Here is a 19,880-nt window from a genome sequence, read left to right as displayed (position 1 = left end):
CTGACTTAATGTTTGTGAACTTTATTTTGAAAAACTTCAGTTCAAATCAAGGATCAGGCTATAATTTCACTTTTCTGTTTGAGCCAGTCATTTGAAGCATTTTTTTTTTTTAATTGAGAGAAAGAAGAAAGTAGTTCTAACATGACAGAGATATTTTTTAGGCTGTCTTCTCAGACAGGCTATAATCTTTAAATCTTTCTGTCCCTTTGTGTTCCTATTTACATAACCTAGGTTATATCTGACTTTTTGTTTCTCTTTTTATGCTGCTTATTTCATTAAAAACAAACTCAAGTTATGCTTTAAAGAACATTATAAGTATTCAGTTTATTTTTCTCAAATTCCAAAGCATAGTAAAAAATATATTCACAATTTTCTGGCTATTAGCAGATTAGCAAGGCATTGTTTCATTTACATAATTTTTTTTTTAATCTATTTATTGCAAAAGCTATATATTTTCCTGCTTTCAATTGTGTCCAGAGTGGAACTAACTTATGAATGCATAACGAAACCAGTGTTCCTTTTTTACCCCCTCATTATGTGTTCATACATTCTCTGAATGGTTTAAAGGCTTAAAAAAAATCTATTTATCTTTGAAGGTATAAGAGGTTGCGTTTTTGCCGATTTTTGTTGATGATTGTTCCATACCTGTTTTTAATTCTGTTTTAAATTCTGATGCTCCAGAAGTGAAGTCCAAGTAGACCAGCTGCTGCTGCATTTAGAGGACTCTTGGGAAATCGAGGGGTAACTGGGCAGATCAGACGGACAAAGCTGAGACTTATAGTTCAGATGTTTTGGCCCAAATCCTCCATGGATCAAAGTTTAGCCACTTCTTAAAGAGCATTTCCAGATTAAAGAAGGCTGTGATTCCATGGATTCAGTGGATCAGTAACTGCCCCCCCACTGCTTTGCTTCACAACTAAGATTTCTGTCTGCTTCCTCCATTTAGATCCAGTCCATGGCCCCCAAAATGTCAATGTGGTGGATGTCAGAGCTCGTCAGCTGACCATCCAGTGGGAGACTTTTGGGTACGCTGTGACACGCTGCCACAGCTACAATCTGACGGTGAGCATATTTGTCTTCAGCATGTCACCTACAAGCACCATGTATTTCATTTATTATTTTAGATCATTGTTTTAATATTAAGTTGTCATTTATTTGATTGATTTGATTTATTGGTTGATTTCAAGCATTAAAGATAATGTAGTAATAAAATACAACATTACAAATATATCGAACCCATTTCAGATATTAATACATTAATAGTAAAAAAAGAAAAATGAACAAAGATAAAAGAATATGTGATCTTCTTGACAAATCAATGACACAATCCTTAAATGTTTGGACACCAGATACTTGGTAAAACTTGAGAAAACCATCAATTCTGATTATTTTTACAAAGCTGAAATTGTGCAGCTCTGAAATTTTTTTTTTTCAAATGATTTAGAATAGAGAACATTTGACTGTTTTTCTCTCCAGGTGCAGTACCAGTATGTGTTCAACCAGCAAGAGTTTGCAGCTGAAGAGTTGATCCAGACATCCTCACACTACACGCTGAGGGGGCTAAGGCCCTTTGTCACCGTTAGACTGCGGCTCGTCCTCGCCAACCCAGAGGGCAGCAAGGAGAGCGAGGAGATCGTCAAACAGACGGAGGAGGACGGTGAGTAGAAGCAAAGTTTACAAAAAGATGTTTAAAACACTGAGAGTCAAACTTTAAAATGAGATATTGATCATGAGATTTCAGTCTCTGGTCAGATTCTCCCCAAAGAAAGCCGTTTGTTTTCAAAAAATGGTTTGTAAAAAAGTGCGGCCAGTGGGAGCTTGTTTGGGATAAACGGCAGTGCTGATAACCCGCCTGCTCAGAAAACTCAGACTTCTCTGTCAGAAGGGGCAAGAAAAGAGATTCCAACATCTAACCCGTGCTGTGTAAAGGACAGGTGATTTTGGAACTGCAGTTCACAAGCAAACATCATACATGGAGACTGAATGAAAATGACCGTCATCAAATGAAATTGCCTGCAGCAATTTCCACCTTTTAACGTGTGTATTTGTTCCAAGTAAAGGGTTTGATTCTTGCACAAGTTATAAATCAATGTGGAACTTAAACCAAACTTGTTTTAAGAAATTGAAACTTTAATAATATTTTGATAGCTCAAGAGAGTTAATAAAATATTTCATATGTTACTGATCCTTTATTTACATTAAAAGACAGTGTTTATGTTTCTTAAAGACCCACTCGAATATTATAGTTTCAGTATTTTTAACATGTTCTTGTGGAATTTTTCTGATGATGGAGGGAAGAAAATTATGCTCAAAATCACGACCATTTCTTTATTCTAATTGCTGTTAATCAGGAGCAGATGAAAAAATGCCTTTTGAAAAAAAGCTTATTTGTGACATAGAAAATACACTGGGTGGGCCATAAGCTCCCTGTTCCATCTAAGCTCTCCGCAACGGGGAGGGGAAGGGAGGGTGGGGTTGCTCCACCCACAGAGGACTATTTCTAATAAACTCCTGCCACTCTGCAGAAAGTATGTCCTAGAAAACTAATTTTTTAATTTTGGAAAAACAAAACGCCACAATTAAATTTAAATGACCACTGGGAATGCTTTTAAAATAGTTCAGAAGATGATGAGAGTGGGTCTTTAAAGGTATAGTAGAGTAATCACAAACACTGCTGCATTTCTGGTCATAGTGACATGGGCGTTTTTACTGCATAAAGTTTAAGCCAAGGGTAAATAAGACATTTTGGATTATTTCCAATTTCCCCTTAGTCCCTTTTCCGACCCATAAGGAGGTAGGGGTAGAAACTGGAACTTTGAGGAATTCATTTTCAGAAAAAAAGCATATAGATATGAAACAAACTAGAAAATAAAAAATCTTAAATGCCCTATTTTTTTTGCATACATATATATTGCATATTCATTCCTAACAATTGAAACTATATTTTTCTAAAAAAATAAATAAAAAAATGCATACACCTCTGTCTGTGTTTGTAGACATGGCAAACTCCTACAGTAAATGGCAATTGGATGTGTGATCTTTCACAGCACTTATTTTGAAGGGCTTTGTAGCTATTCCAGTTATCTTTCCCTCTCCATTTTCCCATTAGCATTACTCACATGTTGAGATTCACCCTAGGAATGGAGGGAGTTTCAACTACAAGTACAAAAAAATTGAGTTAGATAAGCTTTCAACTCTAAACTCCCGCTGCAGGAAAAGGAGAAAGTTGTGTAGTGCCCAAAAAATGCAGGAACTCCATTTGATCAGAGTATTTCAAAGAAAACGCATCTTTAAGTTCCTTGTTCTGGTGCAGGCGGCTCTATGTCTCCCTACATTGAGTGTATTCCCCCCTCCACATCTTATAATTCACTGATGCCTTGCATTTTTCTCAGCAGCGTGTCTGTGATAAAGTGGAATAGTTCAATTAGAGCGGCGTCAGATAAGCAGAATAAAAGCACCATTGCGGCAATGCCAGATCTCTCATATCTCTTCCTCTGTCCTCGGGGTTCGCTGTTCTGCTGCTCATCATATAACTAATATCCTTTGAATTTAGCTTCTGGGGAACATCACAGCTCACCCTAAAATTCCAGCCTCCTCTCACTACACACACACAAACAGGGTTCAAGCATTTAAAAAAGCTCACACAACTGGGGAGCAGAAAAGGCTTTGGGGGTGAACAGAAGGGAAAAAAAAAAAAAAGACCTTAATTGTTTTGTTGTTAATCGTTTTTTGTTTAACAATCGTTAATCTCCTGGTTGTAATTCAGTAATTAGGGACCAGAACAGCAATAGTTCACACTGAGGCTAATTGTTGTTTGTATGGTAATGGTTTTTATAGAGCCTGGGCTCCTGCAGATGAAGCAGGTTTTTTTTAGCCCTTTTGTAGTCTTGCTGATTACACAGAAATTATCTTTAACCTATGTTTAGGGGCAAAATGAGGAATTCGCAATTAAGAAATGAAATGACTTTTCTCTGGCTCACACGGACTCATCTTCGCTTGTTTATATTAGACGGACGAGAGGCTTTCAGTTTTTAATCAAGTCCTTGGAAATTGTTTCAGTGTCCAGATTTACATGTTATTATAAGCAGACAGACGTGCAGACACGCACAAGCAGCTGCATTAAATTGCTGACGCTGTGGCTATTTCTCTGTCTGGCAAACCAGCGTTTTTAATTTGACACATCCATTATTGTCATGAATTCTAATTCGACCCCCATGCTGCTAAAAGGCTAAAGAGTCCTCATGTTTACTGTGGGAACTGGTTTCCGCTTTATGCTGTGACACAATAATTGTCTGACATGTTAAAAGTTCACGTAAACAAAACAGTGTCCTTAAGCAGGATGGCTGTCGCTTTAAATCTCGATCCGTACTGAAGTCCAGTTCCAAAGCAGCACTGCTTTGGAACATTCACATGAGCAGCAGGATACTTACCAGCAATTAAAAAACATTTCCAAAATATCTTAAAACATCTGCAGGACTCTCCGCTTCAACTAAGTGTTAAACAGATGTGTAGTATAAAGCAGCATGCAACAGAAAAGGCTGTTGTCAAGAAGTGCACAGAAAGGCAATAGAAAACACAGAAACAAAAATTAGCCTTATTTATCTCACTTTGCCTTAAAATGCACAAAATGAGGGCGAGGCGTTGCTTGGTGTCGCCACGTTTTCACTGTAAGGTTTCTCCCTTGGTACACCCGCTTTGGTTTCTTTCACACAGGGACATCAATAACACATAGTCAAGGGGGGGGGGGGGGGGGGGCAAGAGTGACAAGAGTCCAGGCAGAGCAAACATGGACCTCAGCTGCATCTTTATTGGCAAACAATTGCAAATATTTTTTTGATTATTTTTTTTATGTTTTTTTCTTTAAAAAAAAACTTAATTTTAATACTTTTAGTTAAAAATGAAGATTTAGATACTTAACAGGCTACAGTTGATATTACAGTACATATCTTTGTATTTTCATACATTTCTTTTTTTTTCTTCCAAACTTTATTTGCCAGTTTTTCATTCACAGTATTCCATTACAGTATTGTTGGGCTCATATTTATAGATATGGACCAAAAGAAATGTAATTATACACAAACAAATAACAGGTAGAAAGTAGAATATAACTAAGAAATAAACCAGAAAAGGCAAAAAGAATCACAAAAACATCCTCCCACCCAACCCCCACCCTAGGTTCTAAAAACAGCAGAAGGAACAATAAAAAAAAGAAAAGTACTGATGAAATGCAGTGATTTTCTTACATTTATTTAAAACTATGTGCCTTTTGATACACTGATTATGGCACAGTGAAGTACACTGCGTAAAGCCCTGTGTATTTAAACTGTATGTGTCCTTTCTATAATGGCACCCATTGTTTTTTTTTTCCATTCAGCAGCCTTGATATAATCTCTGGATAAAGATATAAAAACGTACCGGTAAATATTAAATACAGAAATTTCAAATCATGTTTGTCCCTTCACACACATGAATGTATGAGGGGATCTGCTGACTGTGAGGGCACTGACAATCACTGATATGCTATAATCCTGTTATTTTCAGACCACATGATTGTCTTTGAGATTAATATCATTCAGTTCTTGCTGAGTTTCTCTTTTGGGGGGATTGGTTGTTTACCAAAATGAGTTTTGAGAGATGTGCTTCCTGTTTATAGGCTTTAAACATTTTAAGCTCCTTTTTTTTAATGATTTTTTTTATATTTTTGTTTCTCTCTTTTTTTCCCAACTGCTAAAGTTTCTGGCATGTTATCATTTTTTATATGAATTTTCCCAGTCTAATCTGAACCTTGTTTTACCTAAAGCCTAAATGTTTTTTTTTCTAAAAACCATACCAATCTGTCATGTAATCCATTCATAACTATTAATATCTATGCAGAATAATCCATATACACCCTCCCAAATCCCTGTTTTTCGTCATCCTTATAAAGATGAAATGCAAATTATGATAAAGATCAATGTCTTAAAAAGATGTATAATAAAAACTTCTTTCTTCGGAAATTCAATCAGTTTTTTTCTCCACGCAAAATAAATTGCCCTTCATTCTACTTGACATAAACAAAAATAATTTAATTTAAAGGAGAAGCAAATATATGTGCAAATTGCAGCTTCTTTGTTTTTGTCCAGCATGTGACAAGCACTATGTGTGATTTGAAAGACCTCTGACAAAAGTACACCTGCTGCAAATCCTCCTACCTCCCAACCACACAGCCTTAATTAACCCCTTTTTACATGCACACTGGAAATTCCATTCTAGTTCAAAGAACATTTACAGGAGTCTGTTTTAAATGTAACCTGTATTTTGTATTTGTTATTTGCTTTAAGAACTTCAACATTGCCTTTAAGTAGCATAGATACTTTAATTAGATGGAGGGTCGTGGTATGCTGTTGTGACCCCTGAACATTGCAGTTGAAGGGTCATCTGTTGATTCATCCTTCCATGCATCCCCAAAAGTATCTCCAAGTTGCTTCATGGATCTTTCTGTCCACAGATGTCTGTCTTTTTATGGGAAAAAGTCCAATTCTATCAGTGTTTGTAAAAAAAAAAAAATGTGTAGACAATAGGGTGTTCATATCAACAGACTTTTACTAACATGTACTTTTTCTTTCATGTATGAAAAAGATAAATAGAGGAAAATGAATGGCAACTTTTAAAAGAACAAAGAAGTCAGTTTAAGGGAGCGTGATGGGCTTTGGCTCTCAACTGTGCAGGACTGACATTTCCCTGAACCTATATTTCTCTTTTCAGTGTTTTCTTGTGACTTGTCAGAGTTAGTCATGAGAACTGAGTCTGAAAAACTGAACACCAAGCTGTCAACAAACAACACATTGAAGGCAGTTTGTTTTCTGCCTCCAAGTCCCCACACTTGTGAGTGGAAAAAAGCATTCTAATCCTCCATGTAATGTCAATTTTTGTACCACAAACAGTGATAAATAACTGTTTTAAATTCTACTTGTTTGAAAACTGCTACAAAGATTGAAAAATAGAAAATAATTATTATGAAACAGCTGTTAAACTGTGTCGTGCTGTGATGAAAAGAGGCCAGAAATTTTTTTAATACCAATAAAAAAGGCTTGAACAGGGCTGAAAAGACGAGAGAGGGTTCAGAGAGAGAGGAAAACTGAAAAACAAAAAGCGAGGCGATCACAAACCCCCTCACAAAAACACACATATAAAGAGAGCTGCCAGCATAATAAAAAGGGCCTTTCATTGTGCAGCGTGATGGAAGTTAATCAAGTTATGATTAATGTGTTACAGCTGCTGTTATCTTTTCAATGAAGCCTGTTTTCTTCTGTCTCATTCCCGACGGTGCACAAACACACCAAGGCAGATACAAAATGTGGCTCGTGCACACGCTTTGAGAGCAGACAGATGTCACAGCATGCACTCCAGCCATCGGAGGCTCGTACACTCTTAGCCACTCACAAAAGCAGCAGATATTCACAGATATCAAGGTAGACAATGCGCATTATTAAAGACAGGAGTGCGTATGCGCGCACGGAGGTGAGCGATAAGGTGTTGAATAAAATGGCATTGTCTAATTGCGTTTCTTTGTTAGGATAATTTGATCCACTCCATAGTCTAGGCGCATAATCAACACCTTGGAATTACTAATCAGACTCTTCTTCATTGCGACTTCATTCCTTTTGGTCTAAACTAGGGTATTTTACAGAGCTCAGACAGCATTAATGAGGGTCAGTGTTTGTCTAAAATATAAAAAAAATAAATAAATAAATAAAAAATCATTTTTTTAAACTCTACTTCATAGCCTAACTGTGTTTAAGTCTTCCTACGTTGTTGCAACAAGTTTATATGGCATTCACAACTTCCTTGCAAAAGAGTTTGAAGTTCAAATAAATCAAAACTAATGTTTATGAGGTAATTTCTTAAAATAGCCAAAATCTTTGGTGAGTTTAGGAAGTTATGAACACTGTTGGAGTTTCTGTCTGCCAGCTGTTGTAAATAAGTAGAGATGAACAAGTGGCAGATTATACAAAGGGCAGCAATTTTATTAATTATATTCTCACTCTGTTGTTATTCCACACTGATTAGTTTCCTGCATGTCACATTCAAAGGGCATGGCACTCACTCAGACTGTCACGTCACATTCATGGCTCCTGTCTATCAAGTTTTATTTGTTTGCTTTTACAAAAAAATTTCTAACAAGCTCACTGCTGAATGGCGAGAGCTGTTGCCATTGAAATGATGACTCAGACTGATTTGGACCAATCACTAATCACCCATTGTGGCTCCAAAAGGGTGGTATCTGTATTGCCAAAAGAAAAACAAAAAATGTGACTGAATTATTTTATTTTGTTTATTTTATTTCCAGTTCTCATATTACCTTTCAGCATATCCCTTAAGGGGTTTCCACCACATTCCACTGATTCGCACAGGGGGTTTGGAGGAGATTCCTACACCAGATGCCCTTTCTGACACACCCTGTGTTTTATCTGGGGTGCGGACCAGCATTGGAGGTTCCAGAGTTGAGCCACCTCATTGCTAAATAGTTAGGCAGTCTTGCTCAAGGACCTACGCTGGACGAAGCTCATCGCAACCCCTGGGAAATAAACCCTAGTTTTCCATGTGCCAACCAACTGAGCCATCCAGCCTATTCCCATTTGGGTCCATGTTCCTACTAAAATCTTATGAGAAACTCCAAATATTAAAACAAGTTTGTCATTTCCCCTTAATCTGGTAATATTTCCAGGGATACAACCTTGCACCTGGTGCCTCGGAATTAGAAAGCCCCACAAAGACTCCCAAACATTTTGGAACCAACGTTGTAAATAGCTTCCCTGAATTATCAGCATCAGTCACCGCCAAATTAGATAAAAGCCTTGGAGTCATGGGAACAGTTAATCTAAGTGCAGGACCAAACCAAACAACAAAAACCAAAAATTATCCAAAAAAGAAAGTTTTGAAAACATCCAAGCAAACATCTTCAATACCCACCTCGCCCTGATTAGTGTTTTGGGGCTGGTTTAAACATTGCTTTGGATGAGGGGAGATTGCCAGTTCATTATGGGCTCATGTAGACAAACACCCTCTCTAACGGCCAATGCAGCCTCCATTTAACCTTTAAGACATGTGTTAGGACAGTATAAAGAACCAAGCAATGTCTTAATGAATACCAGACATGAAATTCAATTCCTTAAAAGCCTACTTTGAAATCATATAGAAAGGTAGAAGTTGTATGTTGAAAGGTAATTTCGCTGTCAAATTTGTGTATATATAGAAATTGTTTTTATGACTTGATGTCTCAATCAGTAAAAAAGTTCTTTGCTCTGTCATGTTTGGACTTTGAGGAAGCCGTTTTATTGCCTGAAAGCTCTGGACGAAGGTTTTTGAAACATCCTATAATAGCAGCAGCCCTGCAGCTATTTGATGCTGTGAAGAAAGGCAGAAGATGGCTCCCCACACTGAAGTGTTAAAGGAAATAATGTGGCAAATCCATCTTCATTGTTGGATTCAGTTTAGACTGAACCCACAACCGTCTAAACTTCTTTTAAAAGCCTTTTCCAGTTGATCCGAATCCATCTGAGGGAGCAGTAAAAGCTTTCTGCTAAAGTCGGATTTTGAGTTACATTGCAGACATTTGGCTGACAATTTCATCCACAATTTCTTACGGTTAGAGAAACTGCAAAAATAAACTTGACTCCTTTCATCATCAGTGTGCAGCTGATAGAAGATTGATGTCAGAGATCAGAATGTTGGGGGAGATATCTCCGCAAGTACTACTCGATTATTTGGCAAAAGACAAAATTTGGTAAATTAAATCAAATCTAAGCTATAAAAGAAGAAAATCCACTTGTGTAAAACTAAATAACTATGCTATGTGGAGCATAGCTAATGCTTATATTCCTGTAGCTCCCCCAACACACACACACTAGTGCATTTCAACACCTTACAGCCTTTCCTTCTCATAGCTCTGCTTGTCTCTCTATACACATTTTCAACAATTCACACCTGCCACTAAGCCTGTGTCTCACATTTTGTGCTGTCTGCAGGACTTCTCCACATTTTTGTGTGGATTGTGTACACGTTTTACAGTTCCCTCAAAGACAAGTGTCTGACACTTTGCACACCTCTGGAAAGATATGACAAAAGTTTTCCTGTTCCTAAAAAAACACAGATATTCACACTGTTTGCTCTGTTCAAATGAATATGTTACTACAATGAGTCAAACATGTGGGGAATGTTTTATACCTGCTTTTTGTCAATGGGACACATTTTTTTTTCCAAGTTGGACTATTTTAGGACTCCATTGACAATGCTGTGACAGAAATACATGAAAATCAATGTAATATTTAACTAATTATAAATGAGTATTTTTGTTTTATTGGTCTCCATGCCACAAACATCCTACCAGTTGCTTGTCACTTTCAAACAGATGCACACAATTTGGTCATAGAAGGTTTTTAATGGCAAAGGATCTTTCTAGATTTACTTTGACTAGTCCAAATTTCTATGAAAGAGACGTGTTTCACTTCGATGTAAACCACATTTGTTGAAGTCTCCATTGTTTAATAATGTGGAAAGTAGCAGGGATACGGTCCATTTAAGGTGGATCTATGGTGCAATCTATTTCTGGTTGACACATCCCTATAACATAAAAAGAACACAAACTGAAGGTATGGACAAAGCTGCTGAGAACTATTCCTCTCGGGTCTTAACTAAACTATACTCTTAGTGGAAACAGACTCTTTCTGGGCTCTCTGTCTGAAAAAAAAATACAAAAGGTCAGGCAGAAAGTAGTCTGAGTGGAAATGCACCTGTGGCCATGGTTTTGGGCAAATTGCAATACTGATACTCCCTCTGGGTCATCAGTGCTCCGAGGTCATCTGAGTTAACTGCCTCTGATCTCACAGTTCTCCTGTTTATCAGGAGGATGAAGTGGTTTAAATGACCATCTATCTCTTTTAGTCTTTGCTGTGCATCATAGTTGGATAATCTAGGTTTCAGGATTTACTCAAAGCTGCTCCTATAAGTGAAATTAACTTATCACAGTTTAGCATCATGGGAGATGTTTCAAAAGAATCTGTATTGGCCCTTGGCATTATTCAGTCAACCCATCATAGAAAAGATATTGCAAAAATATAAGTTATACCATAAAGAGTAAAAAACAAAACAAAAAAACAATTCCTTTGTTACACTACAGTGTGCTTCTGTTTATCAAGTCTTCCACAGTCATGTTTCTTTTTGCACAGAATGCACTTAAGACACTTAAAAAAACAATTTTAATACCTTTCTGCTTTTATTCTCTGTAGCATTTCTTTGTTTTTTTTTATACTCTATTTTTGGTTTCTTTTACTTACTATATCCATTACTTTTATATTTGTCTATTTGTTTATAAACGTCTGCGACATTTAGTAAAAATGTAATTGTACCAAGAACTTTGCTGCCATGTTGCATATGACAAACTTCGAACACTTTGAATCTCTTGACAAAATACACGTGAAGGACCTAAAAAGCATGTAAAATGTTACTTCTATAAGTAGAAAAATTCACCAAATCCTCCCAAAACTGGAGATGAGGAAGTGCATACGTTAAAAGATATACTCATGTCTCATATAAGATGGATTTATAAGGTGACTTTCCTTAGTACCATTGTTGTTTTTGTTTCAGGCTTTCCAACCGACTGAGTTTGATTTTTGTTTTCCCAGTGGTGAGTCAAAGATTCTGTTTAGAGTCCGAACAATTCACCGTGGCTGATGTCTGTTTGCCTCAGCAGTTGTTCCATTATTCACCGTCTGCAGAGCTGCCTCCAGATTGATCCCTGCGTGACATTATTTACAGCTCATCTCTCTCCCCTCGTCTTGGAAAGATGCCGTTTTAATTTTACAAATTACAGCGGAGTTTTGATTTGGAGCTTTTTGGAAATTTATCGCGCCACGTTTCATCAAAAAGCTGATGAAGAACTCAGCAGACGTTTTGAACACTCATCACTCAAATGCATTAAGACCAAAACACACTTTTTCTTTACACACTTGAGCATTTGATCAACACAGCAACGGCATAACCGCTAACAAAAAATATCCTTATCACATTCTTACATGGAATGCTTCTCTTTTTTCAGGTTTGTGTATTGCAGATCAAAGAATAAGCTGCATAAAGCCAGCAGTCTTCTGTACATCAGTTCTTTTTTTCCCTTAATCTTTTAAGGAAGACCTCATGAGCAACAAACTGCTGCAGTCTTGCAGTATTAAACATATAAATCATGTTTTTCCTTACTGTTTGCATCCTTTACGATCAGTCTGCTGGGCTTCTTCAAAGGGAGCCTACCATTTATGTTATAACATAATAATTTATCAAGTACTGCTAAAATTCAAGCAAAAAACAACCAAAACAAGGATAGAAGTTCAGTTAAAACTAAAAAAGTTAGTGTTTTGAGTGAAAAAACTGTGACTTTGTGAAAAAAGTTTTCAGCCAAAGAGTTCCACAGCCAGGAGCAGCGTAGCAGACAGCACAATCATCCATAGTGATGATCTCATTCTAGGGAGTAAAAGAAGATGGGTATTGATGGGGACCTCAGGGTAGTTTGTGGTGTGAGGATTTCCTTAAGGTAGGTGGGAGTGTTTCCAAAATCGCATCAGTGGGCACAGAGGGAGAATTCTTGTAACGACAGGGAGCCAATGGTGATTGAAGGATGGCTATGAAAGTCTTAAACTTTCTTTGCTGTTTAAATGAAGACCATATAATGTCTAAATCTATTCCATGCATCTTTGTTGTGCTCTCTGCAGTGCCAGGCTCTGTGCCCATGGAGTCCTTGCAGAACACGCCGTATGAGGAGAAGATCTTCATGCAGTGGAAAACTCCCAACGAGACCAACGGGGCCATCACTTTGTATGAGGTCAGTTAAGCCCGCATGACCTTCTGGCTGTTCAGCGTCATTCTCACTGGTTGGAATCCATGTACAGAGAGCTCCAAAACCAAAGAGCGTGTATTTCAGCTGGTTTTAAAGCTACACCTGTGGGATTTCGCACTAAATTACTTTACATCAACAAATGCGTTTACATAACTGTTCCAAGACACATCGATTTCTTTATTGAAATATAGTTTATGTTGAAGCGTATAAAATGATTAACTGTGTCATTTCTGCAGTCGCTGCAATTTAAGAAAGTTTGTTTTAAAGTGTTTTTGATGTAATTTAAGAAACAAACTATCTTGTAGACCAAATTGTCACAAGCCTAAAAGATTAAAAAACAAAACAAAACAGAATTCACAATAGTTTTATAAGTACCGTAATTTCCGGACTACAAGCCGCTACTTTTTTCCTGCGCTTACAGCCCTGCGGCTGATTCAGTGACGCGGCTAATTTATGGAATTAATTAGCAGCTGCCATGTACGTACTTTCGAACTCAGTGAATAGTTTGAATTCTTTATCTAACACCAAGCACAAGGCATTTATATTCAACACACCTCTAAGCAGCCAAACAGCATGGACTTGACTTCAGGTCTTAGACACTTCAGTCATGGTTCAACAAAATGAAACACGCATGCCCGGCCGCATCCCAGAATCCTTTGGTGCCATTAGACCCAACTTGCACCAGATCGCCGCTACAATATGATGAAGCTTTCAAGTTAAAAGCAATCGTTAAAAGCAGCGTAAAAAAGTCCACCGTCACCAACGGGTTTGGAAAAGCCGGTTTGTTGCGTGACGGAGAGAACAGCGCATGGAGTGAATTTACACTCCATTTACGGTTTCTAAGGAAACCGTAAAAGCGGAATTTTGCTTTGAAAAGCTCACAGCCTCCGTGTGAGCTGGAGACATCTTCTCCTGCTGATTGCGCTGCGGGGCCGATGGCAGTCTGAAGGCTCCCACACGTAACAACGCACCCGCCCCTCATACACAAAACGTACAGTATTAAGTCCGATTGCTTTGCACAGAAACGATTTGCTCCATCCACCGGCGCAACGGGGACGAAGTGCTCCTCCTTGAAGCCGCCCTGGCCAGAGGTGTCGGAGTAGATAGGAAGGGGAGACAAGGAGCGCGCGGGGCGGGAGCGGAGCGCAGAGGCGTCCGCGGAGTGCAGAGGCTTCTGAATTCTGACGCACGCGCCGCACTGAGGCGCGCGTATCACGCTGAGGCGCGCGCTTTTCAGTCGGCGCTGCTGTATTTTACCGGTGTGTTTTTTAACCAGCCCTGTTACTCCCATAACGCTGCTGCGACACAAGCGGAAGGAGAGCTGTACCCGTTCACCCTTCCATGCACTGCTGATACTTGCTCATTCTTAAACACGTACAACAGAATGGCGAGCCGGGCATTGGCCCCGCCTTTAGCCCCTAAGACTCATGGGAAATGTGGAATCGCGGATGTAAATTTCCTCATCATAACTGAGGGATGTAATGTTGATTATATGGTTGCCGTTTGTAATTTTATGTATGATACCTAGATTGTCAATAAGTAAAAAAAAAAATGAAATAAAAACACCATAACTGAGGAACTTGTGAACAGAATAGAGGTCCATGCTGTTTGACAGATGTCGATACACTCAAATACATGAGCCAGAGGCAAAGCTGGTACCACCCACAATGTGCTAATGAATTGCACTCACTCTGGGATGCTGGCCGTGATCTGTCAGGATGACAATATTGCCCAACACATGCGCGGCTTGTACTCTGCCGCGGCTTGTGTATGTATAAAACTAATTAAACACGTCAAAAAGGGTGGGTGCGGCTTGTAATCGGGTGCTCTTTGTAGTCCGGCATTTACGGTATATCTACTAAGACTGTAAATTTAGAGATGCTTTTTGATAGCATACGGACAGAAGCTGTTGTTGTGAAGCTGAGAGGATTTGGAACTTAATAGTAAAAGTACACTGTCAGAGTCACAGAAAGTATTTGTTAAAAACGCTTCATTTCAGTTCTCAATTTTTTATTGTGGATGTCAAACCTGAGCTTTACCACCCGGTAAATCAGAAACCAATTTAAAAAAATGTTACTATAAACTCCTTGAGACATAAGGGGGAAGCATCCATCCTTTAAGAATATGTTTATGTGTGGATTAAGAGAGGGATACAGTGTGTGTGTGTGTGTGTGTGTGTGTGTGTGTGCATGCATATGTGTGTGTGGTAACAGGTGGTTTATTCAGGCTGAAGTTGAGTTTAGCCCTCCATCTAATGAATTATTGACCTGCTCTTGGTCTCCTGTCTGACTCTTATATCACTGCATCAAGGATCTGCCTCACACTGAGACCTGGCAAAGCTATTAGAGTGTATATGTGTGTGTCTGTGTGTGTGTTGGTTGGATGCAAATGACAGTGACCGAGAACGGCTATATGAAAGGTCAATTGTGTTTTTAAATATTTTTATTTGGGGGATGTATTTGTCATGAGTAACATTTGTCAACAGACTGTATTTCCTCATTTTGTAAAGAAAGACATCAAAATTTAAGCGGTTCTCCAGCACTTCTTTGTTCAAAAATTAAATAAAATATTTAACCCTTGTGCTATCCTAGGCACTTTAACATTGGGAGTTGGGTCATCTAGACCCACTAGACAGTGCGCTGAACCTTTTTTCTTCAATGATTTGTGATCTTCACTGGTGTCCATGGATTACATGAAATCTTTCCACCTTTATCCACCTTTGTCATGGTAGGGAGAACATGTCAATGTAAGGGTGGGGTCATCTATGATAGCACAAGGGTTACATGACAAAATGTATGACTTTTTTTTCTACTTTACATTGATTCTTGTAAAAAGAATCTGTTTCAAAATGTTGGAAATAATACCTAGGATTAGCATTTCAATTTTTTTGAGAGCATGACATGCTGTGACCTTTGACTAATTGGTAAAAACCAAACACATGAAGTATCCACATGGCGACCTGAAACGGAAATGAGGTGGGTTGCCGGAACAGGAATGAAAAATACATGAAATCATTCATTTGGATTCTGAAACACTTTAGAATTGAAAAACACATAACTGCAGGGCAGTAGAAGGCAGAATCTGTCAGGTTTGTTCAACATGCAGTTGAAATATGCAGTTGATCTGAAACCAATGACTGGGAACTCATCTGCACACAGGAGAACCTTCTTAGTAATACTATTTTTTGTTCTAAATGTAAAACTCTACTGGAACTCATGGCTAAAAATTCAAGAAAAATTGAACTATGTTTTTCAATCTGAGATTTAGGCACCGCTAATGTGACTGAAAAAATCTAAATCTTCAAACCAAACCATAATGTAAGTATTTCTTTATTGAAGTTGTTGTAAATCAGGAGCAGATAAAATAAAGATTTTATTTGTTACATAGAAAATACGCTAGGTGGACCACAAGCTCCCTGTCCCACTTTATTCTGATGTATCCACTTGTAGACATCTAGATCCATGTACGCCTTAATTTTCCTTGCCTGAGCTCAAAACTGTACAGCTGGATAGCTCAGATATTGCGCGCCATTTTTGTGGCACCGGTGTTTATCACCTCTTGTTGCTGATCCTTATAACCGGTGTTGCACTGGTAATGTTTGAGCTAGTGGAAGACAGTGTAAACAGATAGCCCAGTCATGGCTGATGGGAAGGTGGAGCGGTGTTGCTCCACACCAACAGCCCCCCCTGCAACATAAAGGTAAATTTCTAATGAACTATTGCCACTCTGCAGAAACTGTCCTAGAAAACTTTGTTTTGGGTTTTTTAATTTTGTCTAAAGACTGCATAATCATAATTAAGACCACTGGGAACGCTTTTGCAATAGATCAAGAAATGATTGGAGTGGGACTTTAAATATATTCTTGTGAAATACCTTTTTTGTAGAGACAATTGGTATATTTTTTTTAATAATTTTTATAATATCAGAAATAAAGCTGAGAAAAAACTGGAGAACGAATTGCGAAATTTTCTAACTTGAATATCTAAATGTAAAAATTTGCTGTTGGTAGTAGTGGCTTTAAAAAAAAAAAAAAAGGAACGGAAACCTTGTGTAGAGGCAAAAATGCTGCTTTCAAACTCCTCATATCTCAGATTACGCCGTAGAACTGGACTCAAATAATAGCATCATGTCCTCAGTTTGAAAGCTAATTAGAGATTATTGTTCCTTGGTGCAGAGCAGAGTTTGTGTTGTTGTTGTTGCTGCTGATCCTCACATTTTTACAACCTCACACATCTTGGAGCACTGACATACCTGACTTGGCAGCGTGTTCCTCCTATATAATAGTCTCTCTTTTTTCTCCTGAGCCCTTTTTCTTACTTCAGATCATCAGTCTCCTGTCTCTCCTCTCATTCAGTGCAATACAAAGACCACTCAGTAGCATTTCTGGGACCTCAACCCAAAGCTTGAAAAACACTCTCTGCAGTCTGTAACTCCTCTGAGACCATCATCAATTTTGCCTTGTTTTCTGTGGATTTCATTAATATCAATCTGTGCTCCCTCTCTGCCGGGCGGGGGCGGCGCAACTCATCTGTTAAACATATCAGAGCCCCAGCACAATGCGCTGCTATTAGAGATAATTGCTATAATTGCAGCTATTGACAGGATTAAAGGCATCATCTGCAACATCTAAAGGGGCTCTTGTTGTGTCCTATCCTGCTCTGTTGTCTCTTGTGCTTTCTTTTTATTTTTTTCCACCCCAGCTTTGCACTCATTGCTTTTCAGGATGAAAACCAGATGAAATACACCTAAGACAAAGGGAAGAAGGTGAGGAAAAGGCGGGGTTGGAGCAGTTTGCGGAGGTGGGGAGTGGTGGGGAGAGATAAGGAGAATGAGGAGGGCAGAAGTGGGATATAAAACACTAGAAAGGCATCAAAAAGAAGCTGCACATCCTATAGCGTGATTACAGGAATTAATCAGTGTGCAAATATGATCTCTCCATCTCGTGGATCTGTTACTATAATTGCAGCTAATTACAGGATTAAAGAACACATCTGGGAGGAGGGGTAAAGGGGGGCTCTAAAGGGACTGTTTTTTATCCCTCCGCTGCCTCTGGTCCTTTTTCCACCTCTAAGATGAAAAGAGGACGTTTCAGGGTTGGAGTGTCGACCTCAGAATGGAGAAATACATCTGTTAAACTAAATCATCAAAATCACCTTTTTTCCACATTTATACAGCTCTGTCTCCAGTTCAGTTTATTTTGTCATTGCTGAATCATTAAAGTATTATTATCAGTTTAATCTGATTTTCCACCTTTTTTTCATTTATTTTTTCAGAACTAATGACTGAGGAGTATTCAGCTTTTTTATATTAAAAAGATTAGACCAGCTCACTCTTTACTTGCATGATGAATTTCCTAAATTGTCATCTATCTTGATCTGTCTAGATGATTGAAACTATTTCCGTTTTTCACATTCAATTTTGAAAAACGTAATCATTTAAGAGATGCTTTATCTTGCCCTTCACGCGGATCCGTAAAGTTCAGCTTGTTTCTGTGAACCTTTATTCCAAATGAAAAAGTGAAAAGGGGTAAGGTGAACAGAAATGAAATCTGTGTCAAAAGCTCCATTCATGAGATGCTTTTTTAAAGTAAAAATTAGACTGAAGTCTGTTTTTGAATGTCTTCTTCAGGGGTATTTTGCAATTGAGGCAGTACAGTTTATTTTATTGGGGTGTTTGTATAAAAAAACAACAAAAAAACTAAAAGAAATTACATCTCGCTAGCATGCAAACGAGGGATTCTGACAACCACTTTCAAAAGAGCATCAAAGATGCTAGTTACCAATTTACCTTGAATTTAATCTTTTAATTCTTTTTTTTCTTTTCAATTTTCGCTTCCCAGCCCCTTTCACTCCCCTAATGCTTCGTACACACCGGTCATATGATGTGCGTTCACGAAGGCCCTTTTAGCATATGCTGTTTACACTACAGTCGCTTCCCGATACTAGGGCATGCACTCACAGTCGGAAGAGGTTTGGTGCAAAATGTCAAAGCGGTGCAAATGTTGCTCCAGATGTTTTCTTTCACCACTTTATTCTGATACAATTCCAGCTGGACATAAACCACAATTATTAATTTGCCCTCCGTGATCACAATTCAAATGGTGCGCACTTCCGTGATTTAAAAAAGGATGTTAACCATACGTCACTACAAAATTCCCTAATTGGTCAAAGTTCAACTTTTTTAACTTTCAAGACATGTTCAATGGCCACACACCTTGTACGTAGAGCCCATAAGCTAATTAAAAAACGTATGGAGCAGTGCATAAATGCAAGTTTTGAACGCTGAAACCCAAAATATGCAGATAGGCGTTTACATAGACTTGTTGCTTGAATGTGCCAAGGGTGGTGTGAATGTAGCATCTGTCTTGGGCTTAAAAAAAAAACGGTTTTACTCCTTTCTAATTATGTAATATGATGTAGAGGGGATCAAAACAGACACAAATATTAAAAGAAGTGTATCATTGATCCAAAAAAAAAAGATATTTGGTTAAAAAATTGAATCCACGAAGGTTACTTTCCTGTTTTGGTCTCTCTTTGAGCAACTTTAGTGGCTCTCGGGAAATCCAAAAAGTAGGTCAAGTAAGCAGAAGGGGGTGCCTCGGAGACCCTGTAAGAGGGAGCACATGACATGTTCGATCTGCTTCACATTGTGTGTTGTAGTTTTAAAAAAAAACTTTTTCTGAAGATACCCTTCCATCATCAGTGTTTCCAAGTATTTAAGTTGTTCTGCTCTGCAGTTGCTTGAAAGTCTAAAACTTTAATGTAGTTTTAAATAACTTTAGCAGCTCCTTTAAGGCGATTAAATCTGCCTCATAGCCTGAAAAACACTGTGACAAAAAGACTTTTTGTAATGATTTCCTCTGTCTGCAAAAAATACGTTTAATTTAAAAGTGTTTATTAATTAAATGGTTGTAATTAATGAAAAAATATTGCTAATGTGAGCATTCTTGCAGCTTTACCTGCTCTCTGGGAGAACCAGGGGAATGCGCAGATATTGATGGTGTCTGAACAGAAAG

General features: G+C 38.2%; 1 protein-coding gene across 17 annotated transcripts in view; it reads left to right on the top strand.

Moving 5' to 3' along the window:
• ptprt (protein tyrosine phosphatase receptor type T) overlaps positions 1-19,880 on the top strand; it is a 311,398-nt gene that overhangs the window by 123,995 nt on the left and 167,523 nt on the right. For all 17 annotated transcript variants that reach the window (XM_078948035.1, XM_078948033.1, XM_078948029.1 and 14 more), the window contains exons 9-11: positions 947-1,062; positions 1,477-1,657; positions 12,741-12,850. In XM_078948035.1, the coding sequence (XP_078804161.1) occupies positions 947-1,062; positions 1,477-1,657; positions 12,741-12,850 (407 nt within the window). The remainder of the gene's footprint in view (positions 1-946; positions 1,063-1,476; positions 1,658-12,740; positions 12,851-19,880) is intronic.

Source organism: Oryzias latipes, chromosome 5, assembly GCF_053564925.1.
Source record: "Oryzias latipes strain Hd-rR chromosome 5, Olatipes_Hd-rR_3.1".
NCBI lineage: Eukaryota > Metazoa > Chordata > Actinopteri > Beloniformes > Adrianichthyidae > Oryzias > Oryzias latipes.
This window is presented reverse-complemented; position numbering and strand designations above follow the sequence as displayed.